This window comes from Panicum virgatum, chromosome 3K (genome assembly GCF_016808335.1).
Source record: "Panicum virgatum strain AP13 chromosome 3K, P.virgatum_v5, whole genome shotgun sequence".
Taxonomy (NCBI): domain Eukaryota; kingdom Viridiplantae; phylum Streptophyta; class Magnoliopsida; order Poales; family Poaceae; genus Panicum; species Panicum virgatum.
In genome coordinates this window covers 1,142,257-1,165,815 of record NC_053138.1, presented here as the reverse complement: position 1 = coordinate 1,165,815, position 23,559 = coordinate 1,142,257, and the positions used below count along the sequence as shown (strand labels likewise).

At 44.3% G+C, this 23,559-nt stretch overlaps 2 protein-coding genes and 1 non-coding gene across 4 annotated transcripts; all 3 read left to right on the top strand.

The window, feature by feature from the left end:
• The first annotated feature begins 750 nt into the window (after positions 1 to 750).
• Positions 751 to 12,965, top strand: LOC120696606 (formin-2-like). 2 transcript variants are annotated; one of them, XM_039979560.1, is made up of 8 exons: positions 751 to 881; positions 982 to 1,185; positions 2,685 to 2,932; positions 3,704 to 3,877; positions 3,959 to 4,115; positions 4,227 to 4,366; positions 4,457 to 4,492; positions 11,710 to 12,965. In XM_039979560.1, the coding sequence occupies exons 2-8, from the start codon at positions 1,071 to 1,073 to the stop codon at positions 12,577 to 12,579; spliced, it is 1,740 nt and encodes a 579-aa protein (XP_039835494.1). In that variant the 5' UTR covers positions 751 to 881; positions 982 to 1,070; the 3' UTR covers positions 12,580 to 12,965. The 2 variants fall into 2 exon arrangements, with proteins under 2 accessions (XP_039835494.1, XP_039835495.1); XM_039979561.1 differs by having other exon boundaries at positions 761 to 881; positions 1,006 to 1,185.
• Positions 12,966 to 18,826: 5,861 nt separating this feature from the next.
• On the top strand, positions 18,827 to 18,899 carry TRNAA-UGC. The gene has a single exon. It is a non-coding gene; the product is annotated as a tRNA-Ala (tRNA).
• Positions 18,900 to 18,972: 73 nt separating this feature from the next.
• LOC120696605 lies at positions 18,973 to 22,770 on the top strand. Its single transcript, XM_039979559.1, has 8 exons — positions 18,973 to 19,577; positions 19,828 to 19,896; positions 20,007 to 20,063; positions 20,174 to 20,251; positions 20,682 to 21,071; positions 21,160 to 21,297; positions 21,413 to 21,646; positions 22,093 to 22,770. The coding sequence occupies exons 1-8, from the start codon at positions 18,975 to 18,977 to the stop codon at positions 22,480 to 22,482; spliced, it is 1,959 nt and encodes a 652-aa protein (XP_039835493.1). The 5' UTR covers positions 18,973 to 18,974; the 3' UTR covers positions 22,483 to 22,770.
• Positions 22,771 to 23,559: the final 789 nt, after the last annotated feature.

Genomic DNA, 23,559 nt, shown 5'->3' with positions numbered 1-23,559 from the left:
TTGAGACCAAGAATTGATGTGAGATGGGATTGTGATTCAATATTGAGTGTCCTTGTCAATTTGAAACTCAGATTGTTGTGACAATTTGAGCTGAGAAGAAAGGTTCACAATACATCTGAGCAGAAATTCCTATCATCTGCTGAAGAAACACTCGCCATGAGTCAACTATGAAATAACACTGTTTTTGCAAGGAAGCAAGCTGAGAACAGGGAGAAAGATTGCACGCAAGTCTATAGAATTTAGAACATTCGGCAAAGATCATTCAAGGCAGGATCTGCCATGGCGGTCTCCCTACAAAATCTTCATGGCCATGATCCCTCGGATCCAGCATGACGAGACTGTCCCCTCGACGCCGAACTTTGCTTCCGCGCCACCCATACACGCGCCCCACCCTTCTGAACAGGAGAGGACCTGCGCAGAGAGCGCGCTGGTGTTCGCTGGGCCTGCCGGGGTGGCCAAGCTCGACAGCACGGTGGTCATCGGCTCATCGCTCCTCCGCGGCGGTGCGAAACTGCTATGGCGGCCGCTATGCAGAGCTGCAAGGATCCGAGCGGAGGGATGGATGGGTAAACTTGGGCCGTTAGTGGGCTACTGTCCGCCTTTTATGCTGATGGGTAAACTTGGGCCGTTAGTGGGCTACTGTCCGCCTTTTATGCTTATTAGAAGGACGATGTCCCCAGTTCGTTGGATGGACGATCGACGTCCCAAAGCTTCGGACGTCCCTGTGAGGTAGAATCCTCTACTGCAACGGGGAAAGAAAAGGGTGGAAAGCCACCGCAGCAAAACCAAACCCTCTCGGCTTCCCCCCTCCTCCCCGCTCCCCTTCCCCTTCCCCTTCTCATCCGCGGCGGCACGCTCAAGCTCAGGGACTCGCTACCGAGGTATGCATCTCTACCCCCTACAACTCCGAGCTTCAATCTCTCACCATAATCCCAAAATTTCTGATTTTCTGGGATTTTTTTATGAATTTTTACGCGCAAGATTGGTTCGATCTTGCTTCGCAAGGACTACACATTTCTCTAGGTTTTTGGGGTTACCGCGAGGGAGCTGAATTAGTTGGAGCCTTCGTGATGGCGGGCGCGAAGGCGGATGCAGACGCGGGCGGCGGGGTAGGAGGCTCCTTTAGCGAGCAGAGGCTGGTCGAGAAGCTCAACAAGCTCAACAGCTCAGCGGCGAGTATTCAGAGTATCCTTTTTTTCTGTGGTTACTTTCTTGCACGCTCGCAAATCCCGAAGCCTAGGTGTTGCTGTCCGTTTCATATTCTTTTGATTAAGTAGGCCTAACATGCAAATTGCAATGTCTATGAGTAGAACTGCTCAGGAGATTTCATTGGGCATACTAAGTGGGCCTGTTCCATTCCGTGCAGTGCTTATTGTCTTCTTGTTAGTTTTCTGGTGCACATGAATAGAAGTTAAAAATCCTCTTTGTGTATGAATTTATCGAATCTATATGACAATGTGATTTTATGGTTACCGCACTGTCAGACATTTTTCTTGATTTTAGTGTCTTTCTCAGGCAGTTTATTTGAGAAAAATAGTATTGTTAATGTAAATACATCATGGTAAAAGTTTTGGATATCTAATGAGCTTGATTTTTTAAGTGTTTTTACCCTTGGACTTAAAGGCGTAGAAATCAGGACTCCATGTGTTTCACTTCCATTAGCTCAAAAGGTGATCTAGGCTACCATCATCTTGCTAATAGCACTATTACCATCATCTTACTGTCACTAATACCCTTTTCTCTTTTACTTCTTTGTCCCCTTTATTGCTGGCTTCTGTTTGTTTTCAGCTCTAGCCTACACCAACTTCTGGTGACTAAAAGGCTTTGTTATTATTGTTGTTAATGGCAATGCTTGGTTACCATCTCTATAAATATGATTTTCATAATCTTTTGAGGCTGTTCCCTTTGTGAAGTGGAAATGATAACAGGAACTCCTAGGACTCTACATTGCATATATTAATAATCACTATGTCTTTCTGCCATCCTGTTCAGTTTGCCAATTAAGTGAGGAAAACAATTATATGACATATCCTTCACCGAGGACTAAGGAGCTAAATATTGGTGAGGTGGTTCTAAGTTCTAACTGCCAAATTAGCTTGCTCTGGTTGCTTTTATTTATGTACTATGATAGTAACTAGTAAGCCGTTTTTACTCTTGGTTCGTTGATTGAACTTTATGGTATTCTGATCTGATAACCTTATGTTAACTATGCCATGTCCAAAATAAATTGTGGCCGCATATTATTGCACTGAAAATGTATTGTGAAAACTACTTCACCTTTTTATATTATGCCTGTATATCTTCATTTTGAGCCAACTAACCAGTGAGATGAAGATACTTCCTACACCCGTGACCCCCTATTGATTAAACAAATTCTGTAAGGCATATGTTTGGAGTTTGAAGTAAAGGTACAGTCTGCAGTATTAGCATTCTGCATGCCCTTCTTTATTGACCGTAGGAAAAGAGAATCCTATGATTTCAATATTATTGTGCTGCTTATTTGTGAGGAATTGCATGCCATATGTTGTATATGCCACTCCATATCTAAGCGAGGAACTGTGAGATATACTGTGTATGTTCTTGTTTTGTCCTTTTTTTACTAGAATTGTCCTTTTTCCTGTGTAAGTTTGCATTTAGAGATTGCATTAGTAGTTCTTTTTTTGTATTCCTTAATTCTTGTGCAGCACTTTCACAATGGTGCATTTTTCACCGCAAGAGGGCCAAAAGGGTTGTAGACACATGGGAAAAGCAGTTTAATAGTGCAACGAAGGATAAGAAAGTATCATTCCTGTATCTATCGAATGATATCCTGCAAAACAGCAAACGCAAGGGAGGAGACTTTGTGAATGAGTTCTGGAGGGTTCTACCTAGATCACTGAAACATTTCTATGAAAATGGGGGAGAAGATGGAAAGAAAGTAGTGGCAAGATTAGTAAGTTTCATCATATTTCACTGCTACGTAATTAACTTTTCGCGTTCCACCAGCTCCTTTTATTCTAGAGTTGTCCAAGAGCATTGTCCAAGAATTCAGGAGGATGTAAATGTGCCAGTACCATTGGATTGACCATCATTGGTTTAGTTTGTCATGGGAAATTATTTGAGCCATATGCTATTGCTGCTCTATATTATTCAACTAGCCTTATTACTCCCATGGTACGCTTAACTGGATTCTAGATAGCACTTTTGTTTGCTCTGATGTATTTTGATGATGTGATCATAGTCATGTGCATCAGGGCATGTATTTTGATTTATATAATCATGTGTAGAGAAAATGTGAGCTTAATACTACAGATGCATCAATTAGTAAAACAATTAACCTTTTGATACGCTGCTTTCCTGCGTGTTCAGGAAAAGCAGATACCCTTCTTAGTTTCTAGCCTAATTCCTCTATTTCTAGGAGTGTTGGGTTTAATGAGTACATTATTCCTCAAATGAGTGTCTTGCTTGATATGTTGCTAGTCAGCTGCCAGAAACATCGATTCAGACTCTTCCCCTGGTATTATAATATGTATAAAGTATTTGCATAGGGTTTGTGAGTCATAGTTTGCTTGGACCTTCATCAACACTCTGTAAGGAAAGTTCCTATTCATAGCATGACTATATTGATTATGGAATTACTGATGGTAAATTTATTCATTCACTTATCGTTTATTACAAGTAAAAAAAAACTAAGTATATCTTTCTATTTTTTTCGGAATTACAGATAGGAATTTGGGATGAACGCAAGGTTTTTGGGACCCGTATTGAAAGTCTGAAAGATGGCATTCTTGGTGACAACCCTCATATATTGGATAACAACGGGAATAGTTCAAATCCTAGCTCTAATCCCCCTTCAAATTCCAAAGTTTCACGGAAGGATTCTGGTACAACAGTAAAAGTAAGTTGCTTACTCCTGCGTAAATCTAACTTATTGGGTTGTATATTAGAGCACCTTCTTATTTGTTGGCTTTTGCTGTAGAAACTTACTGTTGGTGGGATGCCTGAAAAGATTGTGACTGCATACCAATCGGTCCTTGATCAACATTTTGATGAAGACACAGCTTTAAACAAATGTAAGAGTACTGTTGGTGTTTTGGAGAGGATAAATAAAGATATAAACGATGCTAGCACCAATGGTAAGGACATTTCTTGCTCATATTTAGTGTTGTGAATATTTACTGTTGAATAAAGTTTGACAGCACTCTTATGTGCTCTGTTTTTTTTTGTCCTGTATTTTTTTTCATAAGGTAATCAGCCAGCATCAACATTGATTTCTGACCTTCAAGAACAAGAAATGACCCTAAAGCAGTGCATCAAACAACTTGAAAGTGTAGATGCGGCGAGGATATCCCTGATCAATCAATTAAAAGAAGCTCTCAGCGAACAGGTCTTGAGGCTTTCTTTATCCCACCAATGCTCCATTTCAATTACATGCCTTGTGCTGTTCAGAACTGTATGTTTTTTTCTTATATGACAGGAGTCAAAGTCAGTGGTTCTTCGCAGTCAGTTGCAAGTAAGAATTATTCTTTATCTTGTTGCATGATGTTGTCCTTTTCCTTTGTTGTTATTTCCTTGCAAAATCATGTCCTAGGTCATTCTTCCCTATGATGCCTTTACTGTTAATGCCCAATTAAATGGGGTTTATTAGGTCATAAATGCTGATCATGTTCTAGATCTGTAAGTATTCTCATTATGATGCTTATATATCTTGTCCTGTCTATTCTATTAATCTATTTTGGAGTTTATGGACAATATTCTTTTATCTTGGTACTAGCTAAGATGCCCTATGATATGTGGCCATAAGTAGAATGTTTCATCTATCTTTGGCATCCCGTAGATGAATGCATCCACATGTTCAGAGTGTGATAAAATAATTAGAAATAGAGGCGGGGTGTGCACAGATTCTTAGGGAGGCGCTAACATTATTAAACCAATTGTGGTTTGCTTGGTATGTGTTTGGTCTTTGTTGCATGTATATGTCAGCGATCATAATTCATAAATCATAACAACTTGGTGCGCCTTATGTTAAAGACAGTATTTTGTGGTACTTTTTACATGCATTTGGGCTGTGAATTCAGATGTTTTCTGTTTTGGTAGGTGTGGGAAACTCGATTAACATCCATACCCATCAGAATCTTACCTATACGTCCATAGCTATAATAGCGAGTGTCTATAAGTGGATATGTGTTGACCTACAAGTAGATAATATTATCCATTACCCCTACATTGCAAGTGGACTCACCTGTGCAGTTGGTCCTGCCAGCTCCGCACCCCCAAGTTTCAGTTGAGCTATTAAAATTTATGGTGTCAACACTAGGTTGAAATTCCAATACTAAACTTTTGGTCGTCAAGGCTTCATTCATTTTCTTCATGCATATGGAGTCTGCTTGTGCATCTAGTTTCCCAATCTGTGCAAAGCAGGTCCTTTATATTATTGAATCATGCCCAACACATTTAATTAATGTCGTTAGAATTCTATGTTGTCAACATGAGTTGAGTATAGTGAAATTTTGCTCAATTTAATAGAGTGGGTAGTATTCTATGTTAGGCATAGAATTTCAGCTGGCTGGTTGAAATGGCGTCAAGCTTCTGGCTTCCTTTGTGATAAAAGGGTGCCACAAAAGCTAAAAGACAAGTTCTATAGGACAGCAATTCGCCCGGCGATGTTATACGGTGCTGAATGTTGGCCTACAAAAAGGCGACATGTCCAGCAACTGAGTGTAGCAGAGATGCGGATGTTGCGGTGGTTTTGCGGGCACACAAGGAGGGATAGAGTCCGAAACGAAGCTATTCAGGATAGGGTCGGGGTGGCACCAATTGAGGAGAAATTTACTCAACATCGGCTGAGATGGTTTGGACATGTCCAACGGAGGCCTCCCGAGGCGCCGGTGCGTAGTGGGGTTCTTGAGCGGGTCGATAATGTAAAGAGGGGTAGAGGTAGACCTAAACTGACTTGGGATGAGTCGGTTAAGAGAGACCTTAAGGATTGGAATATCTCTAAAGAGATAGCTTTGGATAGGAGCGCTTGGAGACTAGCTATCAATGTGACTGAACCATGACCTTTATTTCTTTTGGGTTTCATCTCTAGCCTACCCCAACTTGTTTGGGAAAAAAGGCTATGTTGTTGTTGTGTAATAGAGTGGGTAGTATTAAATTTCTAATGATCTGTACAGGCGTGGGTAGGGGAGTGGGTCCTGTCCTCATACCCTATACAACAACAACAACAACATAGCCTTTTTTCCCAAGCAAGTTGGGGTAGGCTAGAGATGAAACCCGAAAGAAATAAGTTCAAGGTTCAGGCACATTGATAGCTAGTCTCCAAGCGCTCCTATCCAAAGCTATCTCTTTAGAGATATTCCAATTCTTAAGGTCTCTCTTAACCGATTCATACCACGTCAGTTTAGGTCTACCTCTACCCATCTTTACATTATCGACCCGCTCAAGAACCCCATTACGCACCGGCGCCTCAGGAGGCCTTCGTTGGACATGTCCAAACCATCTCAGCCGATGCTGGGTAAGTTTCTCCTCAATTGGTGCCACTCCGACCCTATCTCGAATAACTTCGTTCCGGACTCTATCCCTCCTTGTGTGCCCGCAAAACCACCGCAACATCCGCATCTCTGCTACACTCAGTTGCTGGACATGTCGCCTTTTTGTAGGCCAATATTCAGCACCGTATAGCATCGCCGGACGAATTGCTGTCCTATAGAATTTGCCTTTTAGCTTTTGTGGCACCCTCTTGTCACAAAGGATGCCAGAAGCTTGTCGCCATTTCAACCAGCCAGCTGAAATTCTATGCCTAACATCTTCATCAATGTCGCCATCCTTTTGTAGCACCGATCCTAAATACCGAAAAGTATCCTTCTGGACCACCACTTGTCCATCTAGACTAACGTCTCCCCCCTCATGCCTAATCGCGCTGAAATCGCACATCATGTACTCGGTCTTGGTCCTACTAAGTCTGAACCCTTTCGACTCTAACGTGCGTCTCCACAGCTCTAACTTCCTGTTAACCCCTGCCCTACTCTCGTCAACTAGCACCACATCATCAGCAAAGAGCATACACCAAGGGATCTCACCTTGTATATCCCTTGTGACCTCATCCATCACTAAAGCAAATAAATAAGGGCTCAATGCTGACCCCTGGTGTAGGCCTATGTTAATAGGAAAGTCAGTGGTGTTACCATCACATGTCCGGACAAACGTCGTCGCATCCTTGTACATGTCCTTAATGAGGGTAATGTACTTAGTTGGGACTTTGTGCTTCTCCAAGGCCCACCACATGACATTTCTCGGTACTTTGTCATATGCCTTCTCAAGGTCAATGAAGACCATGTGCAAGTCCTTCTTCTGCTCCCTATATCTCTCCATCAATTGTCGTATTAAGAAAATCGCCTCCATGGTTGACCTTTCAGGCATGAACCCAAATTGGTTTTGGGTCACACTTGTCACTCTTCTTAGGCGATGCTCGATAACCCTCTCCCAAAGCTTCATCGTATGGCTCATCAACTTAATCCCACGGTAGTTAGTACAATTTTGAACATCGCCCTTGTTTTTGAAGATAGGTACTAATATACTTCTCCTCCATTCTTCCGGCATCTTTTTGACCGAAAAATGAGATTAAAAAGCTTAGTTAACCATACTATTGCTCTATCTCCTAGGCATCTCCACACCTCAATGGGGATACCATCAGGACCCATCGCTTTACCTCCCTTCATCCTCTTCAAAGCCTCCCCGATCTCTACCTCCTGAATTCTCCTCACAAAACGTCTGTTGGTATCGTCAAAAGAGTCATCTAACTCAAGGGTAGGGCCCTCACTCTCCCCATTAAACAACTTATCGAAGTACTCTCTCCATCTATCCATGATGTCCTCATCCTTCACTAGCAGTCGATCTGTCTCATCCTTAATGCATTTGATTTGGTTGATGTCCCTTGTCTTCCGCTCGCGGATCCTAGCCATCCTATAAATGTCCTTCTCCCCTTCTTTCGTGCCTAACCGCTGATACGTGCCTAACCGCTGATACAGGTCATCATACGCCTTACCCTTTGCTACACTCACAGCTCGCTTTGCAACCCTCTTCGCTAATTTATAGCCCTCGATGTTGGCTGCACTCTTGTCAAGGTGGAGGCGCTTGAAACACTCCTTCTCCTTAATAGCCCTTTGCACCTCGTCATTCCACCACCAGGTGTCTTTCTCCTCCTGTTTGCCTCCCCTACTCACGCCAAACACCTCTGAGGCCACCTTCCGAACACATGTTGCCATCTTTAGCCACATGTCATCTGCGTCTTCTCCTTCTTCCCAAGGCCCCTCACCTAGCATCCTTTCCTTAAACGCTTGTGCCGCTTCCCCTCTAAGCTTCCACCACTTTGTTCTCGCAATTTTGGCACGTTTGTCCCGGTGGACACGTACCCGAAGACGAAAGTCCGCCACCACAAGCTTGTGTTGAGGGACAACACACTCCCCAGGTATCCTCCTAGCAAGGATAAAGTCGATCTGGCTCGAGTGTTGTCCACTACGAAACGTCACAAGATGGGATTCCCTCTTCTTAAACACGGTATTCGCTATCAACAAGTCGTAGGCTAACGCGAAGTTCAACACATCCTCCCCCTCTTGACTCCTGCTACCGTACCCAAAACCCCCGTGCACTCGCTCGAACCCTACATTAGTCGCACCCACATGGCCGTTGAGATCTCCTCCTATGAAGAGTTTCTCGCTGGTAGGCACGGTACTAACCATGCTATCTAGATCTTCCCAGAACTGCATCTTGGTGCTCTCACTAAGGCCTACCTGAGGGGCATAGGCACTGATCACATTCAAAACCGAATCTCCAACTACCAACCGGATTAGGATAATTCGGTCGCCTTGCCTTCTAACCTCTACGACTCTATCCTTAAGGCTCCTATCATTCAAGATGCCTACACCATTCCTACCCGGAGTTGCTCCCGTGTACCAAAGCTTGAAGCCAGTATCCTCAACCTCCTTCGCCTTCTGACCCTTCCATTTAGTCTCCTGAACGCATAGAATATTTACACGCCTCCTAATTGCTACATCAACTAGCTCTCGCAACTTACCCGTTAGGGACCCTACGTTCCAGCTACCTATACGAATCTTAATTGGCTCGGCTAGCTTCCTTACTCTTCGCACCCGTCGAGGGAAGTGCGAAGACCCTTGCTCATTTTTCACTACACCCGGGCGTAGATGTAGCGCGCCATTCAGGTGACGACCCGACCCTTGCTCACTTATCATCGTACCCAGGTCATGATACGACGCGCTCTTGGGGGATGACGACCCGGCCCTTGCCCATTTATCACCACACCCGGGTTCCGATGTAGCGCGTCGCTAAGAGGGTTACGCCCCAACGAGTTTCTTGTGGGTTTCAAATCCATTAGAGTGGCTATTTTTATGCTGGTTTGCCAAAACCTAACGCAACCCTCCTCCTTTATCCTCATACCCTATATTCGAGTGAATTGGTAGATTGGTGGAAAGGATTCTACTGCAGGAGAGAGCTGTGGTGTGTTTGAGTGTGTTAGAAGGGGTCTTGTAATTCATTGGCGCGACTGGATAGCTGCGCCCCCCAGCAGTGCTCAGCTACCAGACAGCCCCAGGGAGGCAGAGGGTTGAGACGGCACTGGGAAAGGCAGATTGCTAATTCTTACATGACTAATCTTGGGAGTCATTTTACAGTACTGTTCCTGATTATGGTAATCTTTACCCAAGGGCATCCCCATTGAGATTGATGGAAATTGTAGAAGATCAAATCATCACCCTATCTAACTACTACTTACTGTGTCTTTGTTAGAGGAGTCAAGGGCCTATCGAGCCTTAGCCCATTAGGGTTAATTAGTCGCTTGCTTATGGGTCAAGTATACCTCTCTATATAAGGAGAGGAGATGTATCAATCTAAAGCAAGAGATTAGAAGGAAATCCCTTCTCTCTTGCCGGCCATGGGCAAAGCCCTGCGGCCGGCCTCCCCGGCGCCCAAAACCCTAGCAATCGCCCCCTCTCCCTCACGATCTCAGCCCAGCAGCCACCATAACAATTTGGTATCAGAGATCAGGCCCCGATCTGCCCACTCTGCTGCCCCTGCCGCGCCGGCCATGTTCCCCACAACGGCGGCCATGGCTGGCCTTGGTTCACCCGTCGCGCTGCCAGTTTTCAACACCGCCACGGCCACCACGCCGCCGCTGCCTGCGCAGCAGTCTACGCCTCCCACGGGCGCTCTCAACGCGTTGACGGCGGCCGTCTACAGCATGCAGCGCCAGATAGACGACCTCTCAGCACGTCTGGCAGTGCTCGCAGGCAGGCCATCGCTCTCCGCGCAGCCATGGGTCCGGGGCATCCCGGCATTTCCGGCGGCGGTTCCGGTCGTGCCGGAGAGTTTCTCCGCGCCACGGGTCATTCCTGTGAGTTCGGCGCCCGTCTCCTTCCCGTCGTTTACCGCCCCCAGCCCCGTGCCACCACCGCAGCACTGCGAGGGCCTCTTCTACTGGGGCGTGGATGGCATCTAGGTAGCGGCTGCGCAGCTGCAGGCAACGACGAGCTGCTGGCGTCCAGTCATCCCTGCAGTAGTAGCCTTGCCGCCGCTCGGAAGAAGAAGGCGTTTGCGCAAGAGGATGTCTGCCATGTGTCAGGAGTGTTCTAAAAAATGTTTTTAAACGTCGTTTAATCTTGATTAAACGTTGAACGGTGGCCAAGCGTTGCGTTTAATCACAGTGTCGTTTAATCACAACACGTTTAATCATGTTCAATCTATGTTTAATCACAAAAAACTCTACACCATAGGTAAGCATTCGCCTAGCGTCTAGCATTTTTTAGAACCTTGGTGTCAGCAAGAGATTAGAAGGAAACCCCTTCTCTCTTGCCGGCCGTGGGCAAAGCCCTGCGGCCGGCCTCCCCCGGCACCCAAAACCCTAGCAATCGCCCCCTTTCCCTCTCTCACGATCTCAGCCCAGCAGCCACCATAACAGTCTTCACATAGATCTTGAACACTCTTGCCTCTTTCTTCTTTTGTTTCTTTTTTGAAGGGGAACCACACACGGTTCTTCTTCCTTTTTTTTTTGTGGAGCGGGCATATCAAAAAAGGTGGTTTCAGTCTCACGTTAGCCAGCTCCCAGATCTAAATTCATGCAGGTTAGTTAAGAAAAGAAAAATCAAGACTTCATGAATTCTTTGTTTGCTGAATGCACTTGGGATAGTGAGCAGTGAGCACATGTGTCAAGCCATCTAGTGTTCCTCTAGCACAAGTATGGGTCTTACCAACTCCTATTGCTACCTGGCTACCCCACAGGCTTAATTAAATCCCATGGCTCACTCGAACTGCTTCCTGATCCAGCTATATTTTTGAAAAAAGCGCACCTAGACTACTTCCCTAGCACTTTGATAGTCCCTGTGCATCACCTTCTGGCTGTTGCTTGACATCCACCCAGTCTGGCTGTTGCATTCCTCTGTCTTATTGGGGATGAGCTGATAACAAAATGCCTGAGGTCTTAATTTGAAATAGAGATTTGTATCCCAGATTATGGAGTAATGCATGTCTTGTTGCCTATCACTGCCTCAATTAACTTTCTCGCTGGAATTTATCTGTGAGGTCACAATTAACTTTCTTAATATTGGTAATATCATTGTATTTGATATTTGTATCTGTTCTGCAATTGTAATTAGGCTCTACCCATTTTATGACATTATTAAAGTGATACCTTGCTAATCTTTGATCTCATTATCAAAACAGGTTGCTCGAGCAGAGGCTGAACATGTCATTCAACTTAGACAACAACTGGGTGGTGCCCTTGCCACAAGTGCCACACAATCTAGTCCTAGTCCGCTCATGATTACTCCACCAGAGAAAACAGCTGGTATGGTGCAAGGTTCCGGAGTAAGGTTGACACCTCCACAGTCACAGCCACCGACTCCAGCAACCTCACTTCCCCCTACGGTCAGTGCAGTGGGTGACGAGTCCAAGAGGTCGGCAGCAGCTATGGCAGATAAGCTTGCATCTTTGTCAGCACCTGTGCTGAGCTCCATTCTCTCATCTCTTGCCGCTGAGCAAGCTGCTTCCATAAATGGCGGACCACCGTCTGGAGAATTCTCTGGAGGACCACCAGGCTTCCAGATTGAAAAGAGGCCTAGGCTTGAGAAGCAGGCCGGTGATATGGGTGCTCTTCCCTTTTTTGGGCAAGCACCACAGGTGCAACAACAGATTGGAGCAGTGCCTACTACTCTTGGAGGCACGCAACCACCAACGCCAGTTTCATTTCCACCACCTCCACCGCCATTGCCATCTCTATTGCCACCGCTTCTACAACAATTTGGTCAAAATACTGGAGGAATGATCGGAATGGGAGGACCTTTCGGGATGATGGCAAGCTCTATGCCACCTCCACCTCCTTTGTCCAACATTATGCCGGCAGGTTTCCCAGGACCAAGTGGGCCACCTCCTCCACCTCCACTTCCACCCGCTCAGAGCCAGCCCCAGCAGCAGCAGCAATCTCCTCAGGCACCACAGCAGTCACCGACATCAACTGGATTCTTTCAATCATCAGGCATGAGCTTCTTTCCTCCAGTGCAGGTGCAGCAATCTCCATCTGCCCAACGACAGTGATTTAGTGGTGGCATAGCATTCATGGGGCTATAAAGGCAGCACCTTGTGCTAACTTTGTACATTAAAAAAATAATCCCCGAGTATCGAGCTTATATGTGACTGGTCCTGCAAGCGAAGCAGGACCAATTGTCACGGATTAGAAAGATTTGTAGAATAGGCATGCGGCTTTTGTGATGTATAACTAAGTTCTTCCTTTTGGTCCGAGGAGTTGTCTGACTCTTCATCGTCATATACTCATATGTTGTAGTTAGACTTTGCCTTTTCCTTTGCATTGATCTTCTGAGGCAAAAAGAAACCGACGTTGGCATTGATGCTTAGGAATGACCCACTGTTAGAACAGTTTAAGGGCTGAAACATCAGTAGAACTTACTGGTCATAGTCACATAGATATGATGTGAACTGCAAATATTTGTGATGAGATTGTTTAAATTTAATCATCATTATTCTGAAACCATAACGTCCTTTTTGGGTGCATAATCATGGCTCTCTCATTACTTGCTCTCAGTCAAGGAACAGTGATTAGATGAGTTGAAATGAAATGACAGAATTTGGGGAAAAGATCTTGTGCCTGTATGGTCAAGTTTGCTGGAGCAGAGATCCCGCTTGGGGAAAACACTGCGTTCGGCAGGCTGGAGCTGGAGGCTGGAACTGGAATGGTGTGATAGAAAAATACTGTTGGGCTGGCTGGAGCTGGTGGCTGGAGTGGTGTGAGAGGAAATTACTGTTGGGCTCGAGCTGGAGCTTGCTGCCGAACACAGTGACGGCCAGGCTTGCCTTATTTTGCTTCCAAAGATAAGGGAAGGAAGACGGACGAGTATCATGCACAGATGGATCTCAAATTACCAACATAGACTTCCAACTTGTGGATGAATGCCAAAAAAGTGAGCCCTCCAATGAAAAAACAACATTATGATCGTTTCTACTTTCTTTTATAACACAAGACTTGTAATTCTATGCTAAATTATGATCCAGCACTATTTTGAACTGAAATTACCTGCTCTGCTCGTAGTAGCCCTATCGGGTTAGTTGTGTCTACTGAAAAGAAGAGGGGAAAAAAAATGCAAGCTAGTTACAACTTACAAGCCTACAAAAGAGGTCGTCAGAGGAGGTACAAGCTGTGAGACCCAAAGGGCGCTTGTAGATTCCGGCCAATCGGCCGTGACCTTCACTAGTTAATAAGATGGATTGGCTAACTAATTCTGCCTGGGGTTGAATCTGCTCCCCGGCGCCGACTTCATGCTGGCGTTGAACTCCACGGTGGGCTTGGCGCCGCCTCTGGCCGCCGCCGCCGCCGTCGCTGGTTGATGGGCGGCGCCCTTGACATGGAAGGTGTTGATGGCCGTGGCCATGATCGCCGTCGGTTGCAGTAGCAGCAACCTCCTGGCAGCCGCCCAACCTTGGCCGTCCGGAGGCAGGGTTGTCGTCGTCGGCGATGCTGCTGCTGCTGCTGCTGCTGCAGTGGCACTGCCGAGGAGGAGGAGATGAAGCAGCAAGATCACGGCGCTCATGGCCGCGCTGCAGCATACAGCCTTCATCGCCGATCTGCAGAGAGACTTGAGCTGCGACTAGCTTCACTTCACTTGTGAGCAGGAGTAGGAGAGTAGTAGATCTTCTGATCTTGGGGATGAAGATCGATGGATGCAATGTAAGAATGTTGGTGTCTGTTTGGAGTTGCACAGTGTTAGCTAGTAACCGCGGCCTGTACTTATATTGTGGCCGGGCAGGTAACATGGTTGCGAGGGAAAGAAGCACGCTGCTTCCATGTCCGCCACCACTAGTGGGAACATGCAGAGAACATGGATGCTTCTCTAGTGCTGGAGTGGAGCAAAAGGGCATCAGGCATATGGCCGACCTGTACGTGTAGTGAACATGCATGTCGCCGTGAGATCTGGAAAGATAATTCACTTTGACTAGCTATGATACAGTACTTTTTTTTCTTCTCTTTGACTAGATAAAATACACTTTTTCTCGAGCTGGTCGGATCTAATCCAAGCATGCAGGCGCCTAAATGTTCGATAGTCCAGACATCCGCGTACCATTTCCGTCCTGCATTAGTTCTCTCATTCTCCCAAATCACACAATATTGCTGTCAGGTTAGATTATCTGGTCAAATGCTTAGTATGGTCAGTTCAGACGGAGTTCTCTGAATGCCGACCATGTGAAGTTCATGCATGTTCATCTTAATTACTCTGACTAATATTTGTACATATCCGGCGGCGGCGCCGTGTAAACTGAAGGAGTTTCTAGCTATCAATTCAGTTAAGCGGCGCCTTATGTGATCAAACGATACGCTCGCTTCTTGGGCTACTGTTAGGATAGCTGAGAATCTTATTTGGTTGTGCGTACAATAATATCGAAGCTTCAGATTCAGATCGGCAATGCGAGAGATGTACGGCCAGTAGGTCACAAGCGAATCATACGCAAATATATAGTATCATGCTCAGCTCGCTTTTTAATTTTTATTGTAATAACTTTGTTTGATTGGCCTTGGCTGGTGGCTGGTGCTGATTTGTTGTGCGAGAAAAACAATGCTGGCTGACTGTTAGCTGGTGGCTGGTGCTGATTTGGTGTGCGAAAAAACACTGTTGGCTGATTGAAGCGAACATAGTGTCTAGAGCAAATATTTGGCCAACAACATACATATCCAATATTCCATTATAGTTCAATTCCTAATGATAATAATTAAGTTCTACTGCTTGTAATGTCTCAGCTCTGAAGTTGGTTCATGTGAGCTTGGACTAGTTGCTCACTTATACCAACAAAGTGAAAATGATGCCACGATCCAACAATTCGAGTAAACAATACAGTACGTTGACAACTAACCAACTACAAGTCTATACAAGTGCATGCGTCTCCACATGGAAGAGGTGCTGGCCAAGGACCATCTGTCTCTCTAGCTAGTCCACAGATTTGACCTTGCTGATGAGCTCCTTCTTCCTTTGCTCCTCTGCATGCAATCATTGGTTGGAACATTCATTCTGGCCCGTTTCCTCTTGGACTACAGTGGTAGATGGCACACTCGATCATCAACTAGTCTACAAATTTCTAATCGATGCTGCCACATGCTGTTTAGATTATAATAGTAGTACTGGACGGCTGCATGCAAATGAGATGACACTTCCTTATTTATAGGATCTTGACTAGAATAATGGTGGGAACAAATCCCTTAATCTCGATAGTATATATCTGTATATGTAAAAGCATATGACATAACCGAGATATAGATTTAAACAGCCATGCATGTGCGCAAGTAAAAGGACGAAGATAAATAATTATAAAACCAACTGTAGCGCAAAACTAAACAAAAACTGGGGACGTACGTAGCTCAATTTTAGCAGAGCACCATCTACTATCTTTTAGCATTGCACGTTAATCTCTGGTTAGTTGGTTAAGAAAAAATCTTTCTGCTTTTATGTAATTTTGCACTGTAAACCAAATAAAACTTGGGGATGTAGCTCAATTGGTAGAGCACTAAGCTTTGCATGTTAGTGGCACGGGGTTCCAATTTTTTTTTCCTTTTTCCCGTTAACTATAACATAAGATATAGAAACATTCTCAATGGTTTAATTAATCTTCTAAGGCTAGATTAGTATTGATGTCACCAGAACCGGCCCATTAAAATGTAGGCGAGGGCTGCAAAATCTTAGGCCCAAGACAATTCTTCTTTCACTGCCCAGCCCAGGCTTTGCAGGTCAGGATGGCTCACTAAATCGTTCGGTTTGCTGACTGATCCGGCTGGTTCGGCTGGGGCTGGTAAATATTATGACACATAAGTACTGTAGCTATAGTACATAACAGTTCCCCCAGCCAGTGCTGGTTGCCCAGCCGAACAGGGCGCTTGTCGTCGAGCGAGGGTCGGCATGCTACCTGCTTGACGACTACTCGTCCAAAAAAATTGTTCTCGAGAGTATGTACTTACTCGAACCTAATTAGTTAAGGATCGGTTGAGGAAACAAACAAATAGGTTTCAGCACAATACCATAGATCTGTTTGTTAATTGGCTGATGTTGCCCATCGAGCCTACTCTCTCTTTTCCTGTTGCGGTTTCCATAAATCAAGGAGGGTAGTAGTTTAGCTCGTGTCCATGGGCCTATTATCTCTTGATTGGTTTAATCAATCAATGACGAATCTATTACTACGCGTGAATAATATCCTAAGCTATCATCTACGCAGCTCAATATGTAGAGGTTAATATATACGCTTAATAAAGCTACAGGGTTTGGTTTGACCCCTAGCATCTCCAAAGAAATAGTTTTTTTCTTTAATTTCTCTTCCATGCAAAAAAATAAAAGTCTTTTATAGTATGAAAGCAAACAAAAGATGGGGATGTAGCTCAACTGGTAGAGCGTTATTCTATATACGCACGATAAAGGTATGGGGTTCAACTCCTCGCATCTCCAAAAAAATATTTTTGTATTTATTATCTTCCATCTATAAAAAAGATATAAAATATTTATTCCGCAAATCCATTAAAAAGTTGGGGATGTAGCTCAATTGGTAGAGCACTATGCACAATGCACAATGCATGGCTAGAGGCTCGAGGTTCGACCCCTCGCATCTCCAAAAAAAATATTTTTATTTAATTTATCTTTCATCAATAGAGAAAAGATATACAATATTTGTTATGCAAAACTAGGAAAAGGTTGGGGATGTAGCTCAACTGGTAGAGCATTAATCTATGGCTACTCCAAGAGTTTTTTTAATTTCTCTTCCATGCATGATAGCAAGAATAAGTTTTTTTTCTTTATTTTTTTCTCAATGCAAAAGAGATGGTACAGTACTAATCTGTGCAATGATAATAAATATATCAATCCCAAAGAAGGTGGTGAGAATTTGTACTATTCTTAGGGTGTCCAACCGTTTGGTAGTGAACCTCGTAAAATCGCTACTCCTTACTCATGTGCTGGGGTTTTTTTTTTCTTAAAAAACTTTCTGCCGTGTATCTTTTGTGAAACTACATCGGTTCAAGTAGACTAAGAGTAGATAATTATTGATTGGATTAGTATCGTTGTCCTCCATGGAAGTTGTCGGACAAATCGATGTTAGGAAAGCAATGGTTTGGGTATGATATGGTACATGGTACAAACGCAGGCAACAAAATTCATTATGTTCTAAGCTTAAACTATCAATTGGCTCTATTTTGTTAACAGGGAAACCTGCAAGTCTGCAACAACAAGAACACACTGCCAGAAAAATGAGCTTTCATCCTTTCGGTTAGTACCGATTAACTATTGGTCCAGTACTAAAGTTGCCCTGGAACCATTCTAGTACCGGGTTCAAATTTAAAAGCTCCCGGAGCCATTTTAGTATCGGGCAAGATACCGGTCGGTACTAAATGTCGCATTTTTGTATCGGCTGGTGTTTCGACTCGGTACTAATTAAAATGGTGAGGCCATTTAGTACCGGCCAATGACTCTATTTAGTACCGGATGGTGTCTTGGTTCGGTACTAAATAGTTCTTCACGATTTACTTTAGAAGGAATATATCTCTCACCTAGCGACATGTGATGCTAGGTGGGATGGCAAAAAAAACTACAGGCGAGGCCGGAGATTGTGGGTTCAAATCCTCACGATGTGTGGGTTTACATCTTTTCCGTTTCTCTTGTTGGCGCGTTAGTACCGGTCGCGGTGGCTACTACTAGTAGATACTAGTGCTACTTTTTCTAGGTGTGACAAATGTATAGGAATATATGGAGCGGGCATGATTTGAAGAAGAACCCCGAGGAGGAATTCCGATCCAACGATATCTCACACCGGTCTAATCGTGCATCATGTACCTACCAATCTAACTAACCTGTTTGCTTTTTGGGCGAATAACCAATCAAACTAACTTTATTTGATGCACACGTAGAAGATGGGACATCGCAGTGCATCCCAGCTTTCAAATTGTCTGTATCCGATTCATGAAGTATTGGATTTTCCTTTCTTTTTGTTCCATTGTCGATTCATGAGTTATGGGTGCAAGTAATTAAGTTAGCCGATAAAAAATAAAAAATAATTACAATGGAAAGGTAAATAAAATAAAAAGTAGGGGATGTAGCTCAATTGGTAGAGCACTGAGCATAGCGCATTGCAAGAGGCTCGAGGTTCGATTCCTCGCATCCCCAATCATATTCGTTTTGGTTTAGTTTTTGTTGAGATCATATTCCTTTTAATCTTAGTTTTGTGTCGACATTCCGTATTCCTCTTGTGAGCGGGATATTGTTTTTATGTTCAAGTATGTTTTTTAATGGGCTAGAACGAAAAAGGGGATGTAGCTCAAATGGTAGAGCGCTCGCTTTGCATGCGAGAGGCACGGGGTTCGATCCCCCGCATCTCCACCATTTTTTTTATTTTTATTTTTTATCCGTCTCTCTCCTTCCCGGTGGTCGCCCCCACTGGTCATCGTCAGCTGAATGCCACCCACCCACCCACTTCCCGCCGCTCCACTCCACCCTCGCCGTTTCGTTTCCTCCGCCCGCCGTGCGCCGTGCCAATCGAGTCAACCACCGCCGTACCCGATGGCGTCGTCGGCGTTCAAGTCCACCACGCGCCGCGACCTCCACGCCTCCTCCTCCACCTCTCGCTCCGACCCGCCCCCGTGCCCGTGCCCGCGCCGCTCCCGCTCCCGCTCCCGCAGCGTCAGCGCCGCGCCCCGCGTCCGCGGCCCCGACACCGACAGCCTCCAGCTCCAGGAGGACTACGCCAACACCCGCACCAACCCGCTCTTCGACTCCGCGGCCTCTCCCTCCGCCTCCCCATCTCTGCCGCCGGGGGCTACTACTAGCGCCGGCGGCGGGGATGTGCTTCCCAAGCGGGGCAGAGGGCGTGAGCCGCTCAAGGGCGGGGGACGCGGCAGCGCCGCCGGGAGAGCGCGGTCGGTGTCCGTCGCGCCGCAGCGGCGGCACACCGCCTCTGTGCCGTCGGTGGACGGTGCTGGCGCTGGCGCTGTCGGTGGGAGGAGGGCTTCGCGGGCGCGGTCGGTGGCCGACGGCGCGCGCCCGTACAGGGGCTCTGAGGTCAGTCCCTGCTTCACATTTCACCCCAAAATTTTGTCTCCAGAAAAGCTCCCCGCTTTTCACGACTACAAAAATTTCTTTGTTTTCCCTTTCTGCTATACGATCAGCTAGTACAGGCCGTGTAGATAGATATGCAGACTAATTGATAGGCCATCTGCATTCTATGTGTACAGCAATCTGAATCTAGCTGACTAACTGTCGTCAGGGTATGCCAATTAATCGAAAGTTTTTGTCTTGCTACATCTGACAGACCGATGCTGAAACCATGGACGTGGCAAGGAAATTGCAGTCATGGAGGAGCCGGCATTCGAATTCAGAGGTATGTCAATGGTTCTGAACCTTACATTGGATGGTTTATGTGTACGGTAACAATGTAGTACTTTAAAGAAACGCTTATTCTTAGTTTCTCACAAAGTAAAATCCTCACAGGGCAAGAATAGTGGAATTCATGCAACCTGTTCATCTCAGGGGTCAACAAACGGAGTGGTACATAAATAGCTGTGTACTTTTGTGCTTTGGTCAAATGATGCGTGCCATGGGGTTCGCAGCCAACATGAATGTGTGTCAGTAACTAAAAGTGTGTTTATTGCACACAGGGTTCTCAACAAATGGATGAAACTACCCATTCAGAAGCTAGCACTGCTGCTTCCTCATCAGGTCAACATCTTGAGCATGTAAGAACTGGTGAATCACTCATGTGAAACTATTTTCTGTTGCAATTCCTTGGTGTAGCTATGAACTTTGAGAAAATATCACTTTTGAACATTTATGTTTTCTAACTGGAAGGAGTGGCACATATGCAGTTTCCTTTTTTAGGGCTATTACAATGGATATGCCAACATGGTGCCCACTTGTTTCTCTAAGTTCACACCATATTCTCTTTCAGTACAATATTTCCAGGTTGAAAATGTGTTTTCTAGAAATATTTTGCTAGTCCTGCTTTCTGTTTGTGAAGGGAAAAAATTATTTGCCTTTATTTTCACCTTTTGCTTTTCATTTGGCTTTGCTGTTTTTATCCACTATATTCTGTCTGGACCTTTCATTCATATTTTATTTTCTTGTGCTATGTTGTTCATGATGCTATTATTTTTCATTGATCAATAGGCCATTTGGCAGCAGAACAATTCAAACGTCCCAGTGGATCCAGTTCTGGAAATTCCTCCCGAGTTCGATCCAGATTCTGCTGAGTTTATCTCTGACATAAGTGATTATGCAACAGATTACCGAAAGAAAGATATTGTACAAATCCCTCTTGAATTTGATTCAGATGTTGCTGAGATGGTTTCTGATACGATGAACAGTGCAGCAAAGCAGCACTGGGAGCAAATGGAAATTCCTTTTGAGTTTGATACAGATGCTTCAGAGCTGGTTTCAGACATTTGGCACCATGAAGCAAACCAACAACTGGGTCAGTTGGAAGCTTCTCATGAGTTTGATCCTGACACCTCTGAGCTGTCTTCTGACATTACAGAATATACAATAAAACTCAAACAGGTCTGTTAACTATTGTGCCAAATGTGTTGTGCCTTTAGTTAAATGTAGTCACTACTCATCAATTAAACCTTTTACTGCTTGATTGCAGTCACATGAACGTGCTCGAAAGCTTCGGGCAGATTTGGCAGTTGAAGAGCAGCGGGAACAAGAACTGAGTAGAATGCTGAAGGACATAGTAACAACTCCACAATTTACAGAGACACATAAAAAACGACCAAGAAGAAAGGTATTGTATGTGCTAATCCAAACACAAATACAATCTATTTATTCATGTAATCTTGAGATTTGTGTCAATAATATGCATTCTTGATCTTACCTTTATATCTGCTTTGGGATTACAGAGTAGCATAGAAAGGCTGAAAGTTTCGAGGCATTTAGCTGAAGAGGCAATGAATTATTTCGAGGAATGTGTTTCAATTTCAACAATGGATAGCACTGATTTCTCATCACCTGAGGACCCTCAACCAAATTCAATTTTGAATGTCCAACCAAAGAGCAATAGTAGATTTTTCCACAAAGGGAGATCAAGCTTTCAAGAGCCCCGCACTCTGGCTGATCAACATGGCCATCATGAGGTTAGTCAATTGATTTTTCTCTTAGCTTGGAGTTTTGTTGTTCAAGTTGGGTTGTTGAGATCCTTTTAATATGCTCTCATTTGTTGGAAGTGCACAGTAGTATGACCCTGTACTGAGACTCAAATTTGAATTATTCTTGGAATATATTGTGTTCCCTTATTTCGTGATATTATCTCCAGCATGTTAAGTGTTCTGAATCATGGGGAGCACTGCAAAAAATTCATTATTCTATTTTAGAAGATACTTAAATCTGGGGGTCATCCTGAAAATGCTACCCTTATATAATAGATTGTCATAAATAATAATATCATTGGTAATTGTATTCCTTCTTTTGTATATCTTCTGTCTGATCTATATATTCAGAGGATATCCCCACCTTGAATTTGTCATGGTATTTCAGTAAAATGACATTTATGGGTTTTTCTCTCTCTCTTCATTTCTCCCAGGAATTGGACAAGCAAACTCAGTGCTCAATTAGCATAACTGGATCTGATGTCTCTGACAATGCTATATTTAGCCACACAAACGCTCATGGTTTGAAAGTTAGAAGCAAGTCAAATGATGATCTCGATGGCTTCGACACTCCACGGAGCAGAAGTTCCTGTTTCTCTTTCACCCATGAGCCAGTTAAAAGTGTTGAAAACTGTAATGTTCAGCAGTACCTTGGGAATTTTGGAAGGGGAAACAATAAAGAGTTAAGAGAGACGAGGTCTAGTTATTGTACTGATGACTATGTCTCCCAGAGTGTTAATCTGGACTTACTTAAGGATACGTTGACCTTTCAGAATCGAATTGAATATGGAGGGCTTCTTATATGTAACATTAGAACGTTCTGACAGTGAACAGAGTAAATAGTGCCCACCGGCTAAATAAGTGAAGTAATAGTCCTGCATCTTTTTTTTTTTGGTGTACTTTGGGAATAATGTACACCAGTTAGCACTATAGGAAGAATGATACGAGAATTGTTGAGAGTTTGAGAATGCCATGGCCACTTTTATATTTTAAATCCTAGTCAGTAGGGCTTGTTGTCAACATTGCAAGTCAAAATATGCTATTACCGAGGTTTTGTTCGTGCGATAGCATACCATGTTACTATTTTTCTTTGGAGGAGACATGTCATGTTATATGTTACTCCTCTCCCTTTTATTGAAGTGGGTACTTTATACGCACGTTGAGTGAGTGGTTCATGTCAGTACCAGATTTGGGTGTTCTTCTGCCCATCCTCGTAAAAAACGCAGGCTTGATTTGTGCTATCTTATACCAGCATTATATTCTTATCATTTCCATATCAGTCAGCAGGATATACTCAAACATTTGTGAGGATATTCCCTTAGTACGTGGGCAGTTGTAAGTATCTCCAGGCAACATGCAGGCAAACATTCCTCCAAAAAAACTTCTACACGAGTTGCTTCATGACGAGTGAGTTATTATCAGATGGAAATGTTTGGAGTTCCCTTGTCTTCGGTTCAGGAATCTGGCGACCTAAAACTTTTACACGAGGTAAGCTCTCAGACAGGCAAAAGTGGATGAGAAACGAGGTTAACTGCTAAACTAAACACTCGCTTGACTTATAGTTTGAAGCAACGCGCTTAATTTAGAGTCTTCAGGCTTTTACAGCTAGCTGATGACAAAACCGAAATTGTTTTGGGTTTGGTAGTTTTCAGAAGCTATGGCGCGTGCCGCTGTGTAACAACTGTTAACAGGTGTCAGGTTCCCTTGAAGCTAGCTACAGAATTATTCCTTAAGCAACACGACGTTTGAACTATAGCACGGCAATGGATGATATGCATGCATATCATCCACCACTAATTCAACTTAAGGTCCAAGCAGGCCCATACGTACGTATCCTTCGAGACGAGCAAAGAGAGAAGAGAGAGGAAACAAGAGCAAAATATACTACCAATTTCCACTAT

What these genes read in the sequence shown, in the direction of transcription:
- LOC120696606 (XM_039979560.1), top strand. Translation starts at nt 1,071, where the DNA reads ATGGCGGGCGCGAAGGCGGATGCAGACGCGGGCGGCGGGGTAGGAGGC. An exon ending in CTCAGCGGCGAGTATTCAGA is followed by an intron (nt 1,186 to 2,684) that starts GTATCCTTTTTT and finishes ATTCTTGTGCAG; the next exon opens with CACTTTCACAATGGTGCATT. An exon ending in AAACGATGCTAGCACCAATG is followed by an intron (nt 4,116 to 4,226) that starts GTAAGGACATTT and finishes TTTTTTCATAAG; the next exon opens with GTAATCAGCCAGCATCAACA.
- LOC120696605 (XM_039979559.1), top strand. Translation starts at nt 18,975, where the DNA reads ATGCCACCCACCCACCCACTTCCCGCCGCTCCACTCCACCCTCGCCGT. An exon ending in CAGGTCAACATCTTGAGCAT is followed by an intron (nt 20,252 to 20,681) that starts GTAAGAACTGGT and finishes ATTGATCAATAG; the next exon opens with GCCATTTGGCAGCAGAACAA. An exon ending in ATCAACATGGCCATCATGAG is followed by an intron (nt 21,647 to 22,092) that starts GTTAGTCAATTG and finishes CATTTCTCCCAG; the next exon opens with GAATTGGACAAGCAAACTCA.